This window comes from Nematolebias whitei, chromosome 1 (assembly GCF_014905685.2).
Source record: "Nematolebias whitei isolate Nwh7 chromosome 1, NemWhi1, whole genome shotgun sequence".
Taxonomy (NCBI): Eukaryota; Metazoa; Chordata; class Actinopteri; order Cyprinodontiformes; family Rivulidae; genus Nematolebias; species Nematolebias whitei.
The window spans coordinates 92,773,126-92,794,761 of record NC_056498.1 but is presented as its reverse complement, the minus strand read 5'-3'; the positions used below and the strand labels follow the sequence as shown (position 1 = coordinate 92,794,761).

Sequence of the window (21,636 nt, the reverse complement as noted above, 5' to 3'; positions counted from 1 at the left end):
CTGGCAGGGTCCAATGCAGACATGTTCCTGTTTTTAGTTTTCTACATTTGTCTTGGAATCTAGCTGTTTTTTGTTTTGTTACCGTTTTCCTTTTAGCCATCCTATTTGTTAAAAAAAAAAAAAAAACTGTAGTATGAGTTTTTATAACTGCTTATTGTTGTTGCTGTTGTCCATTGTTGTTGCTGTTGTCCATTGTTGTCATCTTTCTTTGTTGAAATCAGGTCTCTCTTGTAAATGAGTCCTCGAGGCTCAATGGGATTTACCTGTATAAATAAAGGTTGATTGATTTGACTTTGGTGTAAAACCAGCAATATATGTGTGTTAATGTGTATGCTACTTTTTAGACATTCATACAGTACATAGACACCAGAAAACGGAGAACATCTAAATTCAAACATTTAGAAAAAAGAACATTTGCTGTGCCATCTGCTTCTTTTTGACATGTTTTGTTCTCCATTTAAAAAGACAAAATTGCAGTTTCCCCATCATATAATTAAGTTAAAAGGGACAAGGCAAATCAGAAACAACATGCATTATGTGTTAGGAGTATCAAGACAGCAAGGTGGTGAATCAGCCTGATATTTGCTGACAGCATGATGCTTTCACAACCATCTCTGCAACAAATAAAAACCTGTCATTTTTTGTTGGAAGGAGGGCAGTCAAAAAGCTGGAACATCTCCAGCTGTTCAGTTTTCATTTTTGACCAGGCTTTTCTGCAGTTTTTATTCTTAACACACAGTCCTTTGCTGAACAGTGTCAATGCATGTGTGCACCGTGCACACACACACACACACACACACACACACACCGAAGCCAGTATCACTGATTCCACAAGTCTTACCTACTCTGTGGCATATTCCCCAGTTCAAATGTGGCTGCCATCTCCTTGCCTCAGAGCAAATATTTAATAAAAAGCACAGGAAAAGGGCATCTGTATAATCCTTTAATTTGAAATATCAGGAGGTATTTTATAGTGAAATTGGCAATGAAGAATATTGAAGACTTTTGGTTTTACCAGTGAACAGTGACCACATTCACCTAAGAATGTTCTGAATCTTCTCTTTCTGTAGGAGTCTCCGTCAGGACGGAGGAAAGCCTTAGCCACCAGCAGTATAAACATGAAGCAATATGCCAGTCCAATGCCCACTCAGACTGATGTCAAACTCAAGTTTAAGCCCCTGTCAAAGAAGGTGGTGTCAGCTACGCTGCAGTTCTCCCTCTCCTGCATCTTTCTCCGGGAGGGAAAGGCCACGTAAGTAGTATCACTTTCGAATTTTGTAAATAGTCTGGTCTTATGTAGTGGGTTTTAACCTACCTCAGACTCTGCAGGCATTTTACAGTGATATTTTGGTTTGTTTGCAACAATTTGAAGTTAAATCATCACACATGGGATTATTATTATGAATGTATATGTATGAATGTGATCTAGAGCATTGATTATTCTGTATAGAATAGTAAATGGTAAATGGACTGTACTTATATAGCACCTTCCTATTTACTGGTAGTCAAGATACTAAAAGTGCTTTACAATACTACCTGTGCCGTCATTTATCCATCCACACAGCACTCTACTAGATCTCTAAACAGTGCTTTAGATCACATTCATGTCACCGATGGGACACACATCGGATGCTATGAGGGGTTCAGTGTCTTGTCCAGGGACACTTCAACATCTGACTGCTGGTGGAATCGAACCCCCAACTCTCGCATTGGAGGACGACTGCTCTAACCACTCAGCCACAGCCGCCCCCGATGTACTCATATTAGCTTTGTAGAGATCTGGTAGAGTGCTGTATGTGTGTGAATGTGTAAATGAGAACACAGATTGTGTTGTAAAGCGCTTTGAATATTTTGATTAGATAAAATGCGCTATACAAGTACAGTCCATTTACCATTATATTAAGTCTAAACTTTAATATGTAACTGTCTGAACTCTGCTTTTTGTGATGCATTTTCTTTTATATTCTGGTCACTCACTTTTTCATAGTCAAAGTAAAACTTTCATTATTTGTCATTGGCTCCACATGTCGTGCATGTGGTGGAACGAAATTGTTTACACAGGATCCCAGTTACATCCAACAAAAGTATAAATTGTAAAGAAAAACAGTAGTGGGCAGCACGGTGGCGCAACTGGTAGAGCTGCTGCCTCTCAGCGAACAGGTCCCTGGTTCAAACCCCGGTCCAGGGGCCTTCTGGGTGGAGTTTGCATGTTCTCTCCGTGCATGCATGGGTTTTCTCCGGGTACTCCGGTTTCCTCCCACAGACCAAAAACATGCATGTTAGGCTGATTGGTAACTCTAAATTGTCCCTAGGTGTGAGTGAGAGAGTGAATGGTTGTTTGTCTCGTTTGTCTCTGTGTCCCTGTGATGGACTTGTGACCTGTCCAGGGTGTACCCCGCCCCTCGCACAGTGATTGCTGGACATGGGCACCAGCGACCCCCGTGACCCAAAATGGAATAAACGGGTAAAGATAATGGATGGATGGATGGATGGATGAAAAACAGTAGTAAGATCTTAGAAATGAACTAAGAAATACACTAAACTAAGAATACACTAAGCACCAATAGTACAAAAACAATACATCGAACAGCAGCAGCACGAACATGAGTCTTTGTGAGCAGATGAGCATGAATGAATGAATACAGCAGCATGAAATAAATCAACAGCATAAGATCAGCAACATGGATAGTCACCAGCACAAATGAACAATCAAGTGGCATTACAGGGATTTTTTTCAGTGATTATCATGATTAAGGATTCATGAGTCTGACAGCCTCAGGGTAAAAGCTGTTCCTCAGTCTAGTGATTCTACACTTAATGCTCCTCAACCTCCTGCCAGAGGGGTTGTGGGGCAAAAGTGTGTGTGCTGGGTGAGTGGGGTCCTTCATGATGCAGGTGGCCCTCTTCCTGCATCTGGAGGTGTAAATGTCGGTGATGATGGGGAGACTGACTCCAACAGACTTCTGTGCAGCCTTCACCACTCTCTGCTAAGCTTTTCTTTCTGCAGCTGTGCAGCCTCCATGCCACACATTGATGCTGAAGCACAGATGCTCTCCACTGCACACCTGTAGAAGGAGATCATGACTGACCTTCCCAGACAAGTAGCCTCAGCCGCTTGAGGAAGTAGAGTCTCTGATGAGCTTTCTTGATCAGGCTGGTAGTGTTGTTGCCCCAGCTGAGGTTGTCGTTCAGATGCATACCCAAGTACTTGTAGCTAGAGATCACTTTCACCGCATATCCTCCTATATTCAGGGTGGGGGTAGGTGTGTTTGTTCCATCTGAAGTCCACGACCATCTCCTTCATCTTCTTCACATTAATGTGAAGGTTGTTCTTCCTGTACCAGCTCTCCAGGTATTCCACCTCCTGCCTGTAGCTGGATTCATCATTGCTTGTGATACATCCAACCACAGCTGTAAATGGACTGTACTTATATAGCGCCTTTCTATCTTATTTCAAGATACTCAAAGCTCTTTACACAACAATCTGTGCCTCATTTACCCATTCATACAGCACTCTACTAGATCTCTACAAAGCTAATTGAACAAATCATTCTAAAGAGACTAATCAGAGCTTTATCACATTCATACACTGATGGGACACACATCAGAGGCTATGAGGGGTTCAATGTCTTGCCCATGGACACTTCGGCATGTGACTGCTGGTGGATTCGAACCCCCAACTCTTGCATTGGCGGACGACTGCTCTAACCATTCAGCCACAGCCGCCACAGCTGGATCATCTGCAAACTTTACAATATGACAAACTAGATGGGTAGGTGCACAGTCATATATGAGCAGAGTGAACAGGAGGGGGCTCAGCACACAGCCATGGGGGGAGCCAGTGTTGAGGGTTATGGTGGAGGAGGAGAAGTTGTGGATCCTCACAGACTATGGTCTTTTTGTTAAGAAGCCCAGAACCCAGTTGCATATGGAGGGGCTTAGTCCTAGTGTGATTAGTTTGTCCATCAGCGTTTGGGGAATCATGATATTGAAGGCAGACATGAAGTCCACAAAAATGGAGACACTTCCTGAGCTGTGCAGCGTGCTGTTTATACCGACAGTTTTATAGTGAGTGGGGAGTGGGTGGGACAGAGACGCGGCCATGCGCTGTTTGCACTGACAATTTCACAGTTTTAGAGCAGGGGTGGAGAAGAGGAGAGAGACAGAGACACATCTCAGCCACGCACTGTCTGTATTGACAGTTTTTTTTATGGGGCGGGTGTGGCAGAGACACATCTGAGTCATGCACTGTTTGTACCAACAGTTTTTGGGTGTGGGGTATGGGGTTCAGCATGAGGGAAGAGGCTGCCTTTAGCTTTTCACCTGTGTTGCGAGCCGCAAGTTTAGCGTTACATCAGTGCTGACAGGTGGTGGGGGTTTGGGGTTTGGTAGGCGGGGTGCTTGGTTCTGTTGACAAGGCGGGACTCCCTGCTTGTATAATGGTAGAGGAAACACTGATATACACACACACACACACACACACACGCACACACACACACACACACACACACACACATATATATATATATATATATATATATATACGAGGGTTGCAGCCTTGACTTATCTATGCAGAAAGGAGGTGTGTGTTTGTATGCTTCAGGCTTGATTAAATCCAGATGTTTTTCTCTGTTTTCCCTGTGTGTGTGTGTGTGCCTGAGCTGGCAGCTCACAGAGAAGAGAGCAGAGTATTAGTTGTTGTAAACAGAATGGAATATGCTTAAATGTGTGAAAGGTCATACCTAAATAATTTTTAAATTAATACTCTTATATTTTTAATGCATTATATGTGATTCTGTATGTGTGATTGAAGAATTTATGATTAAGTTGTAAGGTAAAGAGATAATCAGCAGTTTAGACTGTGCAACTGTTTTACAACTTTACGAGCAGACAAAAGAGTAACCCCTAAGTGTTGAACTGTACAAACTCAGCGACCTCATTCTAAGCAGAATAGAGTGGAAAACATTGGGACAAAATGTTCCAGGAGGTTGCAACACCATGTCATTATTTGTCCATCTGCAGCTCTTACAAGTATAGTGGAAATCTGACCTTCCAGACAGGAGTTATGGTGACTTCCTGTTCTATTTCGTATAGGCTTTGCCCTTTAAGGCTGTCACTGGTGGATTTTATCCCACCATGCAATGCATCACACTGAAAAAATTTAGTCCACGCCCACCTGTTGTGTGGGCCCCACCCAGTCCGTATAAATTACGTTAATAGCAGGTAATCGGCTCCCATTTTTCTTCAGCAAATGACTAGCACTGACCTTCAACATTGAGATGTCCAGCAACAACACCATTCGCCTGTGTCCGTCCTGCAAGACCGGCTACTTGCTGAGCTTCGACTGACACGACACCTGAGAAGGATGCCTGGGTCCCCGCCACGCTGCCCGCGCCCCCTCTTGCCACCTCTGTGACCTCCTCCCTCCAGAGGAAAGGCAGAGGAGAGCAGCCTTGTTCAAGGCTAACGTCGAGGAATGCCTCTCCGCGGCGGGAGACCGTTCGCTGGATGATACCATCGACTTTTTTGAACGCCGGCTCTCGGAGCGAATCGGATGGTTCTTCCGGGACAGACGACGTCAGCAACAGCCCCACTGCTCACTCCCTCCCGGAGAGCGTAGTGTCGGAACGAGAGGGGCTGAGCGGATGCCCCCCCCGGGCCTTTCCGCCTCAACCACCACACCGCTCCTTGCCGTCGGTGCCCTCCTTTCGGAGCTGCCCGGCATAATCCGGGAGGCTGCTGACACGAAGGGACTTTCTGTCCCTCTCCTCCCCCCGCCCAGATCGGATGATCTAGCGGGAAGGTTTGGCTCCACCCCGGCTCGCCGTCCTGATCCCTTCTGGCCTCGTTTCCCAGCATTGACGTCCTACTGGAACGAGGCTGCAGCCGGACCTGGTAAATTGAGAGCGCCCGTCTCCACTTTCGCTCCCATCACCCGAGTGGAGGGGTTTACCGAGCGGAATTTTCCCTCGGTACCCCCTCTGGAGCTGAGCTTGGTGGAAGCTTTCGGAGCGAAGTTGTCCAGGTTGGACCAGCGTCCTGTCCCTCCCGGGAAACATGACCAGACGGTGACATCACTCTCCAACCGAGCTCACCAGTGTGCATTCCAGGCGGCCGCAGCAAACAACAACGTGGCGCTGTTGGCATACAGCGTTTCTAAGAGGCTGGAGAACACAGATCTGCCTGAGGAGACGAAGAGCTCCCTCTGCAAGGGGTCTGACGTCATCCTCAACCTGTGCGCCTCATCTGCTGTCTGCCTGTCCTGGATCGCAGCTTGGATGACAATGATTCAGAAGTCCACCTGGCTCCGTCACTCCCCCTCCCTGCCGGAGAAACCGCATAAAGACCTGATGGAGGGCCCCATCATGATGGACGCGCTGTTCGGGACCAGTTTCAAGGCCATGCTGGAAAAAATTGAAGAAGTCGGAGGAGGTGTCAGAGACTGTGCGCCATCTCATCCAGCCGCACGCCTCATCCCGCACCCCCGGCCCGCTGGAAGGATCGTCGTGGTCAAAGACAACAACAGCGACGTTCCACAGCTGCAGCAGCGTCCTCCCGTTCCGCTCCGCCGCCAGCCCCACCCGTCAGAGGCCCTCCTCATCCCATTGACCCGCGGTTCAGCATTTCCCCAGAGATCGCCAACAGGCAGCGCCCTGGGACAACAAACCGCAGGGCTCATGGGGGAAAAGATTCAAAAAATGGCGGTTTGCAGAGGATGTGTGTAATCATGACACAATTTTTTTAATAAAACATGAACATCATTTAAAGATTAAAGTGTCTGATTTTAGCCTGTCTGTCAGCTCGAATGACCTCACAGCGGCTTCTCTTCACACATCCTCCACACAAAACGAGCCGGTGTCCTTAAAACAGGATTTTCAAAATCACCGCAGCTCTAAGATAAACACGAGACACTCACATGACACAGCAGCTGAAAGTGATTGTGGGAGAAAAAAAAAAGCAAGCGCTGGCAGCCTCAGCCGCAGCGGTGTTCTGTGTTTATATGTTGTTAATAAAAAGATCTAAAAAAAAAACAAAAAAAACAGGGAGAATTGGCTCTATAGCCCACATATCCTACCAGCCCACCAGGAAATCTCCAGACCCACCCGCAGCCATGGTGGACCTGAGTTTAATTCGCTCATGACAAATTCCTTCATTTCTCACCATTTCAGTCATGAAGTCAACGGAGGAGGAAGAGATCACTTGCCTCTAGGCAAAAACAAAACAAAAGAAAAGGCCAGATCAGTGATGAAGAAGGGGAATTTAATACATTGGTGTCACATACAAAACAGTCCGTCGCTGGGCAGTTTATTGTGCGACACCCCGTACGCGTATGCGGTCGTAAAAAATTGAGCTTTGCACGGACATGCACTGGGGGGTATGCTCGTTCCTCTGCGTACGTATGTATCTCTGTGTATGGATGTACACGGCAGTATACTGGGGGTTTGATGAAGTACAAAACTCAGGTTCAGATTGGATGATGCATCACCAAAATATCACTGTTGGAATAATGTAGGGGGCACACTTGAGTACAATGTTAAAGAACAATATCAATGTGTCTGTAAGTGCTCACTGATCACGCACCTAAAATCTGGTACATATTGGATGATATTTCACTGAGATCTAACTGTTGGAATAATCTCAGGGGCGCACTGGAGTCAAAAGTTAAACAACAATACCAGTGTGTCTAGAAGTGCTCACTAATGATGTACCCAAAATATGGCATAGATCGGATGATATATCACTGAGATATAACTGAATAAATAATCTAGGAGGCGCACTTGAGTCATATGTTAAACCCTAATCTCAATTTGTGTAGACATGCTCACTGATTATACATACAAAATCTGGTTCCAATTGGATGATGTATCACTGAGATATAACTGTTGGAATAATTTAGGGGGCGTACTTGAGTCAAATGTTAAAGAACAATGCCAATGTGTCTATAAGTGCTCACTGATCATGTACAATAAATCTGGTACGTATTGGATGTTATTTCACTGAGATATAACTGTTGGAATAATGTAGGGGGCACACTTGAGTCAAAAGTTAAAAAAAACAATACCAATGTGTCATCTTACCCTTCCGGTAAGATGGCGCCCGTGTACATGGCTTGCAATCCACCTCTGCTGATGGTGTTCAGATTATTTGTGTTTTGTTCGTTTTTCATCTGGGACATAAACTCGCTGCTGGTGTATGACCGACAACAGCTTCTGGATCTTTGTTTTTATGCCGCCGATGTCGCTTATTTGGATCATTATGAGCATACCGCTGGACACACACACACACACACACACACACACACACCCCGCTTACCTCCGCCACTCTCCTCACCTGCCTGCCCGGAGATATCGCTCCAGACGCCAGGGAAAACGTGCTGGGCGAATGGTAAAGCTTAAAGCCCAGCGTGCTGCATCTTCCTCTCCAGCTGGTGGTCATAGTTTCCATCGCCAGCTTCCCGCCTGCCCAAATCAGGTAAACAACGGGAGTTGTCGGCCGGTGTGGCGCACGGGCGGACCCGGTGGGGCCGCTATTGAAAATCTGCGGCCACTGGCACGCGCTCTCTTCACTGCTGCTGGGTCCACTTTGGACAGTATCCGGATGTGTTTGGTTAACGTAAGATCTATTATCAACAAAAATTTTATCCTCAGGGACTACTTTCAAGAGCACGATTTGGACTTTCTCTGTATCACAGAGACTTGGATGTCTCCGGGTGAGTCCAGCGCCTTGATGAAATTATTGCCACCGAACTGTCTGTATTTTAACGCACTGCGGCCATCAGGCCGGCGCAGTGGTGGATTATTAACAATATTCAAATAAACTTTTGACTGTAAACCTTCCCATTCCAGTTTCCCCACGCCAGCTTTGAGCTGAGCGTCTTTGAACTCGGCCATTCGCCTTCGACTTTATGCTCACTCGTTTACCGCCCACCTCGATCTAAGGATTTCATAAATGAGTTTTCTTATTTCTTGGCTGAAATCACACCAAAATATGATCATGTTTTCATTATTGGGGACTTTAATTTGCATGTGTGCTGTCAGGAGAAACCCTTGGTTAAGGACTTTTTAAATTTATTGGACTAATTTAATATAAGGCAGCATGTAAACGGTCCCACCCAAGAGCGCGGACATACACGGGACTTTATTTTAACTCGTGATGTGACTGTTAGTAATCTTGAAATTAGTGATAATGTTTTTTCAGACCACATGCCAGTCTGGTTTGTGTTCGCCGTCCTCGATCTAATTCCTAAGCCGTGCGTTCCTGCACGTCGTAGCCGGACCATTAACCACTTCACTGTCGCATGTTACACAGATGTTTATAACTCTGAAATGATAATTCAGCCCTCGGTGTTTCTCACCACCACTGGAGCTGACATCCCAGTTCAACTCTGTCTGCTTAAAGACTCTGGATCATGTTGCTCCTGTAACAACTTTAAACCTCTCCATAGCACTGAAACTGCCCTACTGAAGGTTTTCAATGACATTTTCTTAACCACATGTACTGGTGATTCTGTGCTGCTTGTCCTGTTGGACCTTACAGCCGCCTTTTACGCCATCGACCCTCATTGCTAGGTTGGAGCAGTGGGTGGGCGTCACAGGGTCAGCCCTCAATTGGTTCAGATCCTACCTCACTGACAGATCCTTTTGTGTCTCCATCAAGGATTTTAGTTCCGCAGAGGCAGAGCTTAAATGGGGGGTTCCACAGGGGTCCATCCTGGGTCCCCTCCTATTCTCTTTATACCTGCTGCCACTTGGTGCTATTTTCCGGAAACACAACATGCCCTTCATTACATGGATCATGTTGCACCTATTAAAACCAAAAAATCAAAAATCAGGATGATCCTGTGTTAGAAGACAGATAAGATGGTCTGACTTGATTTAAACTACAAACAGTTACAGCTGGAGGATGTGGGCGTGGCAGCATGGCGAATTAAAAAGTGACGCCCTTACAATACGTTTGGCTCTAAATTGCAGATTTGAGCCCACGTGAACCAAAATCACTATGATCGATCATTATCCCCTCCTTGAACATGTTTTCTATGATAAGTGGCCAAGAGCCTCCACAGCGCCACCTACATTCTTCCAACAGTTATATCTCAGTGATACAATGTCTGATCTTAACCAGATTTTTGGTGCATCATAATTGAGTACTGATGGACACATTAGTTTTGTTGTTTAATATTTGACTCAAGTGCGCCCCCTACATTATTTAAACTGTTATATCTCAGTGATATATCATCCGATCTGCACCAGATTTTTGGTGCCTCATTAGTAAGCACTTATGGACACACTATTTTTGTTTTTTAACTATTGACTCAAGTGCGTCCCATAGATCATTTAATCAGTTATATCTCAGTGATATATCATCCGATCTGCACCAAATTTATGGTGTATTATTATTTAGCCCTGATGGACACATTACTAATATTTTTTAACTTTTGACTCAAGTGCGCCCCCTAGAATATTTATTCAGTTATCAATGATATATCATCCGATCTGAAACAGATTTTGGTTGCGTGATTAGTGAGCATTTCTAGACACATTGGTGATGTTGTTTAATATTCGACTCAAGTGCGCCCCCTAGATTATTCAAACTGTTATATCTCAGTGATATATCATCCGATCTGAACCAGATTTTTTGTTCGTCTCTAGTAAGTGCTTATGAACACATTAGTAATGTTTTTGAACTTTTGTCTCTAGAGCGCCCCCTACAATATTCCAACAGTTATATCTCAGTGAATTATTATCCGATCTGCACCAGATTTTTGGTACGCCATTAGTGAGCACTTATGGACACATTGGTATTGTTGTTTAATATTTGACTCAACTGCGCCCCCTATATTTTTTAAACTGTTATATCTCAGTGATATTACATCTGATCTACACCAGATTTTGGATGATTGATTAGTGAGCACTTATGGACATAGTGGTATTGCTGTTTAATATTTGACTCAAGTGCGCCCCCTACATTATTCAAACTGTTATATCTCAGTGATATATTGTCTGATCTGGACCAGATTTTTGGTGCATGATTAGTGAGCACTTATACACACAATGTTGTTGTTGTTTTACTTTTGACTCAAGTGCGCCCTCTACATTATTCACACTGTTATATCTCAGTGATACAACATCCGATCTGAACCATCTTTTTGGTGCGTCATTAGTGAGCACTTATGGACACATTGATATTGTTGTTAATTATTTGACTCAAGTACACCCCCTAGATTATTCAAACTGTTTTATCTCAGTGATACATCATCTGATCTGGACCAGATTTATTGTGCATGATCAGTGAGCACTTATAGACACATTGGTATTATTCTTTAACATTTGACTCAAGTGCGCCCCCTACGATATTCCAACAGTTATATCTCAGTGAATTATTATCCGATCTGAACCAGATTTTTGGTGCATAATCCGTGAGCACGTCTAAACACATTGATATTGTGGTTTAACATATGTCTCAAGTGGACACCCTCTCATACTGATATGTGCAGATGGCGATTGCAAAGTTTAGGCATATGCGCCCCCTGGTGGATGCGTGCGGGAATGGCATGAGAGCTTTCACGACTGGGACTGGGAGACATTGCTGGAGCACCCACGGTCGCAGCTGATGTCGAAAGTTCAACAAATGCGCACGCCATTCAAAGGGAGCGTGATGGGAGCGTGATGGGAGCGTGATGGGAGCGTGATGGGAGCGTGATGGGAGCGTGAGCGTTCGCGATGGCGACCGGGCGTAGTCGCTGGAGCCCCGCGGTCACCGTAAGTCCACAGCGGCGCTTTGCTGCGAGGGCCTTCAATGCTGCTTGCAGCGTTAATTTTATTAGGCCCGAGCAGCTAAGCGCTGGCGCTGCGATTAGGCCCGAGCAGCTAAGCGCTGGCGCTGCGAAGGCCTATTGTAATTGTGTCATTTCTAATTTTTTTCCGTCAAAGAGCGCTAATTTGGAGGCCTTAACATATTCGAAAACTCACCATATTTGACCCAAAATTGTCCCCCGCGAGAAATTTGAGGTATTTAATGGAACCAAAAGTGGTCGTGGCCAAACTGCTCCACAGCGCCCCCTAACGTGAGATATGACAACTGGTAAGTCCTAGAGAGCTGAAATTTGGTACACATGTACAACCCACTGAATCAAGAAAAAAAGTCTCTTGGAGGTATGCCTTTCCAACAGGAAGTCAGCCATTTTGGGTCAAAGGGTCAATTTTGGCCGTTTTTCACTTTTCGTACACGGCGAATTTGAATGAACTCCTCCTAGGGATTTTGCTCAATCGGTTTCAAACCTTCGCCATTTTGCTCAGTAGGCATGGGGGACCAAAAGTTATCAAAACGGTGCAAACTGACGTATGTTGAGGGGGAGGGGCCGGACCTCAAAATTATGCTTCACGCCAAAAATTTCCAAACGCTACAACTTTCACGTTGAAAAACAGATTTGCACCAAATTTGGCACGAGTCATCCCTGTCCCATGCCCGACGATACCCTGAGGTCAAATTTTGACGTCATCAAAGCCCCGCCCCCTCAAAACAGGAAGTGACTTTTTTTGCTTGGAATGCTCCCTCCCTGACACTCTTGACCCAATCAGGATGATCCTGTGTTAGAAGGCAGATAACAAGTTGGTCTGACTTGCTTTGAAGCGCAAAGCGTTTCGGCTGGAGGATGTGGGCGTGGCGGCGTGGCGAATTCAGAAGTGACGCCGTTACAATACGTTTGCCTCTAAATTCCACAGATTTGATCCGAGGTTCATCAAAATCACTATGATCGATCATTGCCCGCCCCTTGAACAGGAAGCCATGATAATTGCGCAATAGCCTCTCTAGCGCCCCCTGGAATATTTTAAAACCTCAGCCCCAAGCCATTTTTCGACCTATAAATCTGAAACTCGATGAACATGTGTATCTTCTTGGGATCTATGAAAAAGTCTCTTGGCGCTCCGGTCCAAACTCAACAGGAAGTCGGCCATTTTGGGTCAAAGGTTAATTTTTGGGCGTTTTTAATGGCGAATTTTAACGAACTCCTCCTAGGGATTTTGAAGGATTGCCTTCAAACTTGGTTAATAGGCCTTTAAGACATTGGAGAGTAAAAGTTATCGAAAGCTTTTGGTTTCGTTTTGTTAAAGGGGCGTGGCCAGGTCTCAAAGTTGAGCTTCACGCCAAAATTTTCCTAACGTTATAGCTTTCACATTGAAAAACAGAATTGTACCAAAATTGGCATGACTCATCCCTGTCCCATGCCCGACGATACCCTGAGGTCAAATTTTGACGTCATCAAAGCCCCGCCCCCTCAGAACAGGAAGTGACTTTTTTTGCTTGGAATGCTCCCTCCCTGACACTCTGGACCCAATCAGGATGATCCTGTGTTAGAAGGCAGACAACAAGTTGGTCTGACTTGCTTTGAAGCGCAAAGCGTTTCTGCTGGAGGATGTGGGCGTGGTGGCGTGGCGAATTCAGAAGTGACGCCGTTACAATACGTTTGGCTCTAAATTCCACAGATTTGATCCGAGGTTCATCAAAATCACTATGATCGATCATTGCCCGCCCCTTGAACAGGAAGCCATGATAATTGCGCAATAGCCTCTCTAGCGCCCCCTAGAATTTTTTAAAACCTGAGCCCCAAGCCATTTTTTGACCGATAATTCTGAAACTCGGTGAACATGTGTATCTTCTCAGGACCTATGAAAAAGTCTCTTGGAGCACTGGTCCAAAACCAACAGGAAGTCGGCCATTTTGGGTCAAAAGTTAATTTTTGGGCTTTTTTTAATTGCAAATTTTAACAAACTCCTCCTAGGGATTTTGAAGGATTGCCTTGAAACTTGGTTAATAGGCCTTTAAGACATGGGAGAGTAAAAGTTTTCAAAAGCTTGCAGTTTCGTTTTGTTAAAGGGGCGTGGCCAGGCCTCAAAGTTGTGCTTCACGCCATAAATTTCCAAACGCTATAACTTTCACATTGAAAGACTGAAAAGCACCAAACTTGGCATGACTCATCCCTGTTGGATGCCCAACGATCCACTGTGTTCATATTTTGACGTCATCAAAGCCCCGCCCTCTCGGAACAGGAAGTCTCTTTTTTTACTTGGAATGCTCCCTCTTTGACACCATTGACCTAATCATCATGATCCTGTGTTAGAGGACAGATAAGATGGTCTGACTTGATTTAAAGTGCAAACTGTTTTTGCTGGAGGATGTGGGCGTGGCGGCATGGCGAATCAAAAAGTGACGCCGTTGCAATAGGTTTGGCTCTAAAATACACAGATTTGAGCCGAGGTGTACCAAAATCAATATGATCAATCATTATCCACCCCTTGAAACGGTATCCATGATAAGTGGTCAATAGGCTCCATAGCGCCACATACATTCTTCCTACAGTTATAGCTAAGTGATACAACATCCTATCTGAACCAGATTTTCGGTACGTCATTATTGAGCACTGATGGACACATTGGTTTTGTTGTTCAATATTTGACTCAAGTGCGCCCCCTAGATTATTAAAACTGTTATATCTCAGTGATATATCATCTGATCTGCACCAGATTTTTGGTGCATCATTAGTGAGCATTTCTAGACACATTATTATTGCTGTTTAATATTTGACTCAAGTGTGCCCCCTAGATTATCGAAACTGTTATATCTCAGTGATATATCATCCGATCTGTACCAAATTTTTGGTGCGTCATTAGTGAGCACTTATGGACTCATTAGTAATTTTTTGTAACTTTTCACTCTAGAGCGCACTCTACATTATTCTAACAGTTATATCGCAATGATACATTATCTGATTTGTACCAGATTTTTGTTGCGTCATTTTTGAGCATTTCTAGACATATTGCTTTTGTTGTTTAATATTTGACTCAAGTGCGTCCCCTAGATGTTTCAAACTGTTATATCTCAGTGATATATCATTCCATCTGCACAAGATTTTTGGTGTGTCATTAGTAGGCACTTATGGTTCTTAAAAGTTCACTTTCCATCGTGTTCACCGGCTCGGAGATAAGAGGCCCGATAACAAGCGACCTTGCCCAATTATAGCTAAATTTGAGCATTATAAACAGAAAGAGCAGGTGAGAAGTCAGGGCAGAGAGCTGCATGGAAAATATTTCAGCGTTAATGATCAGTTTCCTAAAGAAATACTCGATCGGAGGCGAGTTTTATTTCCAATCAGGAAAAAATTCATGTCTGAGGGCGCCAGAGCTATGGTGGCAGTAGATAAACTGTATGTTAATGGGACATCACTCCATGGCTTTACTAAAAGAAACAACAGCTTGGTTTAAAGCAGGGCTGTTCAACGTATGACCCGTGGGCCATGTTCGGTCCAACAATGAGTTCTTTATTTTTTCTTTCTTTGTTTATATATATATATATATATATATAAGACTAACTATGAAAGGAAAGTAAAGAACTATTTAAAGTTTGGCTTTTGGTGACGATGTCCCCTGGGCAGCTGGGGTTTAGTGGTGATGATTTAAATGGTAATAATGGAAGTAAATTAACTGGCATTTGTAAATAAAATGTAAAGCACAGCTCGGGTGTCTGCACTGGTGAAGGTGAACGGTGTCACAGCTGTTTTGTTTGTTTGTTTTTTCCACTTATTTTCTTTTTCTTTTTGTGTCTGTTAACGCATCTCTTCGTCATTCTTTTTTTTTTTCTCATTGCTTCTTTGCCACCCAACAATCATTTACACACAAGCACACACACACACACGCACACACACACACACCTCATAAGAGAACACACACGGACACCTCATATGAGAACTTTATATCTTTCCACCTCAACAACATCCAGCATCTACTCAATCTTCTGGTATCTTTCCACTTCCAACATCACTGTTTGTGAAGATCTAAACCACCTAGCTCAAGCATTAACTCAGATTTTATTTAGATCTATTTGTATCCATGGTGACATGCACTGCTCAACTACAACTACTCACGTACAAATATGGGCACAGTAAGGTTTGTAACTTGGAATATCAATGGAACCAGTACTCAACAAAAAAGATTAGGACTTTTTAACCATCTTAAAAGATTACAGGCAGATGTTGTCTTTTTACAAGAGATTCATAAATCTACGACAACTGCAGATGATCTTAGATCAACTGATTTTCCTAATCTGTTTTGTGCCTGCTATAACTCAAGACAAAGAGGAGTGGCAATATTAATACACAAAAATGTTAACTTTAAAATACTAGACACAGTCACAGATCCAGAGGGTAGATATTTAATAATAAAACTTTATATAAATAACTATAAGTTGTGTATTGTCAGTATATATGCCCCAAATGTAGATGACACCTCTTTTTTTCATGATTTTTTTCTCAGCACTTTCTGATCACTTGGATTGCTCACTTATACTTGGAGGTGACCTCAACTTTGGTCTAAATGAAGAATTAGACAGATGTAGTAGAGCAGGAACTCAGCGTAGTTGGGAGTCCATAAATATAGTTAAACAGTACATGAATGATTATGGACTTTGTGATGCATGGCGATCTCTTCACCTGAATCATAGAGAGTATACTTTCTTCTCTTCTGTCCATCACTCTTACTCTCGTCTGGATTATTTTTTAGTCAGCAGCTCGTTGTTGACGGACATCTCAGACACTGAGATTCACCCTATAGCTCTCAGTGATCATGCTCATGTCTCTTTAAATCTAGCAAACAGAAAAGAAATCCCCAAAAGTATAAACTGGAGATTTAATACATCACTGCTTGAAGATGTAGATTTTATCAAATATTTTACAGAAGAGTGGGCTTCATATTTGGAGTATAATGACGTGCCTGGAACATCAGCATCTATTCTCTGGGAGGCAGGTAAAGCTGTAATGAGGGGTAAAATAATTTCATTCTCATCACAAAAGAAGAAAAAAGAAAATAAACATATTCAGGAACTAGAAGAAACCATTAAATTGTTAGAAGCCTCTCAAGATGAAGAAATGCTGGATAAAATGTGTAAAGCAAAATTGGAATCAAAAGAATGTATTAACAAAAAAACTCAATTCTTAATACAACTTGACTTAGAATCGAAAATTTTGAACAGAGCAATAAGTCAAGTAGCTTTCTAGCTAAACAGCTCAAAATAAATAAGGAAAAAACAACTATAGTTGGTGTTAAAGACTCAACTGGGAATACAGTTTACGACCCTGAAAGAATTAACAGCATTTTCAGAGATTTTTATAAAGACGTATTCGCCCCAGATAAACCCATCAGATAATGAAATTAATGAATTCCTGGATAAAATAACACTTCCTAAACTATCAGATAGTCAAACAATGGAGCTGGATTCACCACTGACACCAGTGGAACTCCAGGAAGCCCTCAAAAGCATGTCCAATAAAAAGGCTCCAGGTCCAGATGGATTCCCAGCAGAATTCTATAAAGAATTCTGGAATATCCTGGCTCCACTATTTCACAAAATGCTACAAGAAACTGAGAAAAATAACAGTCTTCCAAAAAATATAAATTCTGCCAACATTAGTCTCCTGTTAAAACCAGGCAAAGACCCTGTATTACCTACCAGTTATCGTCCAATATCTCTTATCAACGTTGATCTTAAAATAATTTGTAAAGCCCTCTCAAAAAGATTAGAAAAGGTAACTCCTCTAATAATACATCCAGACCAAACTGGTTTTATAAAAGGGAGACATTCAGCCACAAATTCACGCAGATTATTTAATTTAATAAATTATTCTTACAGTAAAAACATTGAAACTGCAATATTCTCTCTAGATGCAGAAAAAGCCTTCGATAGAGTTAACTGGAAATTTTTATTTGCAGCCTTACATAAATTTCGTTTTGGAAATTATTTCATAAATTGGTTACAAATATTATACAGTTCTCCTTCAGCATGCATTAGGACAAATAATCAAATATCTGCTAGTTTTGTTCTGCAAAGGGGCACCAGGCAGGGATGTCCACTCTCCCCCTCACTGTTTGCTATTTTCATCGAACCACTAGCCGCAGCAATCAGGCAAACTACAGATATTAAAGGCATAAAATGCAAGAACAGAGAGCACAAAATCAGTCTATATGCTGATGATGTGCTGCTCTTCCTCCGGCATTCACAAACCTCCATCTCTCAGGTTATTGGATTGATAAACTCTTTCTCAAAAGTTTCAGATTACTCTATAAACTGGCTAAAATCCACAGTTCTACCAATTAATTGCTCTTTCAACAATTCACTTAATACACAACTGCAATCAGGCAATATTACATATTTGGGTATCAAAGTTTCGCCTAAATTGGCAGATTTAACAAAACTAAACCACACCCCACTTTTAAAGAAAATTGAGGATGATCTGGCTAGATGGAAATCTTTACCCATATCTCTCATGGGAAGGATCGCATCAATAAAAATGATGGTTTTGCCTAGAATAAATTATTTATTCTCAATGATACCAAATAAACCATCATCTGACTGGTTTAGATCCCTGGACTCCTCTATTTCTAAATTTCTATGGAAAGATAAACACCCTCGTATTAGATTAAAAACACTACAGAAATCCAAAGATAAAGGAGGACTAGAACTACCCAACTTTTATTATTATTTTCTAGCCAACAGGCTAGAATACATCTCAAAATGGATAAAACATACACCCCTTGATGAACCTTGGCTAGACGTAGAACAGACACTTTGCAATAATATAATGATCTCGGACCTTCCATTCATTAGCTCAAACATAAAACGACAGGAATGCTTTAAAAGCATCAATATCAGCTCCTCTCTGACAGCTTGGTGGGAGTTTCTTAAAATGACAGAGTCTTCACTAATCCCATGTAAACGTACACCCATCTGGAACAACCCTGACATCCTACAACAGAATAAGATGATAAAACTTCCCAGGTTGGAGGTGTAAAGGAATTGAATATTTGGAACATATATATGAAGAAGTGGACTACATCCCATTTAACAGATTAATAACACAATATGGGATTGATAAGAATAAATTTTTAGAATATCAACAAATTAAATCTATAACCAAAAATAAATTTAACCTTAATAACACTAGGATTTAAATGTCAACAAGTGTATTAGAATTCCTTAATCTTAACCCTCCCAAATTACTATCTAAGGTTTATCAGAAACTCAGTAAAATAGATGAATCTATATCTCTTCCCATTGTAAAATGGGAGACATACTTGTCAGTTAATTTTGACCAAAACTTTTGGTCGCAGATCTGTCTGAGAACTTTTAAGATGATTAAAAACTCGAATTTACAACTAATACAATACAAAATCCTTCATAGAGTACACTATACAGGTCAACGGATGTTCAAGATGGGTTTCACATCATCTAATATTTGCTCACAGTGCACAGACAATATTCCTGACAATTACATCCACGCATTTTGGTTCTGTCCACCTGTTCAGAGGTTTTAGTGGCGGATATGTGAAGACTTATCAAAGTGTCTGAGATGTAATATTCCACTCTCTCCGTCAGTTTGCTTATTGGGCCACTTAGATGATGTCACCTTGGAGACAAAATCAATTCATATGATTCTCACTGCCTTATGTATAGCAAAAAAAAAAAAAAACTATACTCATGAATTGGAAAAATAAAAATACACTTAGTATTAAACAGTATAAAGACCTTCTGTTGGATTACATCAGTCTTGAGGCAGCCTGTACCCCCACATCGGACTATTCTCTCTGGACTTCTTTAATCGGCTCCAACACGTAGTGGAAGTGGGTGGTCCCCTTTGATTCTGTCCCGTGGGGCATGGTGGTCGGTGTGGGTGGGGTGTCGGGGCTGGGGACATGGGGGGGGTCATGGGCCTGCAGCGGTGGCGCCTGACTGGGGAGGTGGCTCTGGTGGTTCTGGGTGATGGCCTGTGCTGGCTGCATGCGGGCTTCTGGGCGGTCTGTACCGGCTGACATGGGTTACTGGCCTGGTGACCTGGCTGTCCCTGGGTGGGTTTGGGGTGGACGTGGGCGCGGGTTCTGGGGTGGTATCGCTCCTGGGCGGGGTTCCCGGCTTGGTCCGGGGGTCTCGGGCCTTGGCGGGTATGTTGCCGGGGTCTTGGGCCGGCGGGGGCACCGGCGCCCGGCCCTGGCCTTGTGGCCTTCGGTGCGTTGGTGGGCTTTGGGGCCTGTGGCGTGGGGGGCTCTGTGCTGTGGGACCGAGGGGTCTGGGCTCACTGGGTGTGTGCCCTCACTTGCATGGGGCGCTCTCGCTGTGGGTGTTGTTATGGGTGGACTGGTCTTTTGCTTTTTTGGGGTGGGGGGGCGCTCTTGGTCGCTGTGGTGCTCTATCTCTGACTGTTTGGGCACTCCTGGCTGATTGTCCCGGTTAAGGTTTGGTGGCCTCTCTGGTTGGGGGGCTGGGTGTTGGGCTGTGAATCGGGTTGGGGCGTCTGGACGGTTTCGGGATGGGTCTGGGTTGCTGGCCCTGGTTCTGGTTGGTCCTCAGGGGCTATGTGCCGGTCTGTGGCCTTGATCCCTGGTGGTGCGGCTGCCACCTCCTCCTAGGTATCTCTGTTAGAGCCTCTCTCCCCTGGTGGATCTCGGAGAGTGGGGGGGCCTATTGGGGTCAGTGGGGGAGCTGGTCCCCTGGGGGGGCATTGCCACCTCAGTTCACCTCCCCATCCCGACGTCCTCCTCCACCCACTCGACCACACCACCACTCAAACAGGGTTTTGGGGTTCAGGTGCACTACTGAGCTACAGGGAGAATCATCCATCTCCGTGGCTGGTGGGGTCCTGGGCCCTAATTTTAATATACAACCTAGACACTCACTTATAACACTCTCACGACACATGCATATATAGGATCTGGAGTGGGCACATGGTCGCACTTAGGTGGTGGGATGTACAATCATTTCCACCTCCCGGACCTGTGCCCACTCTCATATGTAGCATGTAGACATTTAGGGTTCTGGGCGGAGATGAGGGGTGAACGGGCGCCACCTGCTCTCTGGGCAAGAGGTGGGTCTGTGCCGGTCGCCACCTCATCCCCCCATTTTAAACGCACTGTATAAGAACATGCATCAACACCATATTCGAGTGGGAGGAGGAGGAAGTGGGTCTGTTCATAATTTATTTATGCATATATAGATTTTTTTTTTTTTGACAAACTCCTCCTTTCTCCGTGTGACACTAGGGGTCGGGGATGGGGGGGGGGGCGCATTGTTGGGGTCTGGGCTGTGGGTGGGCTTTGGGCCTTGGGGCGGTTGGGGATGGGGCTGGTGCTTCGGTTCTCCCTGGGCTGTTCCGATTCTTTTAATCTAGGTTCCTGGTTGCGATGGCCAGGACTTTGACCGGGGTGGCTGCCGGCTTTCGGCGGGGGGTCGGCTATGGTAGTGTACGTGTGGCCATTGGTGGTTTAGGGTGGCGGTTGGGGGCGTGGCTTCGCCTCATCGGGGCACTGGCTGGTCTTCCTGTGTGGTATTTGTGGTGGGGGTGCTCTGTGTGTGGGGGTGCTGTGTGTGTGGGGGTGTGCATAGGTGGCGTGCTGGGGCGTCTCCAGGCCTATGGTGCGGAGCTCTTGATGTGAAAGCCGGCCTTCCTCAGCTGCAGCTCCCTGCTGCTCTGCCCCTTGGGCTGTGGCCGGCCTGTGGTCGCTGTCAGGTAGATGGTGCATGCGGTCGGGGCTCTGCTGGGGGCCTCGGGGCTTGGGGCTCGGTGTCCATGGCCGGATCTACTTGGGGGGGGGGGGG

The 21,636-nt window shown here is 44.3% G+C and overlaps 1 protein-coding gene across 1 annotated transcript in view; it reads left to right on the top strand.

Annotated features, from left to right (window-relative positions):
• The window catches only part of ehbp1 (EH domain binding protein 1), a gene marked incomplete in the record, with an annotated part of 851,057 nt that overhangs the window by 290,447 nt on the left and 538,974 nt on the right, over window positions 1–21,636 (top strand). Inside the window, 1 exon segment of the mRNA XM_037681251.1 lies at window positions 1,071–1,252. Within this exon segment, the coding sequence (XP_037537179.1) occupies window positions 1,071–1,252 (182 nt within the window).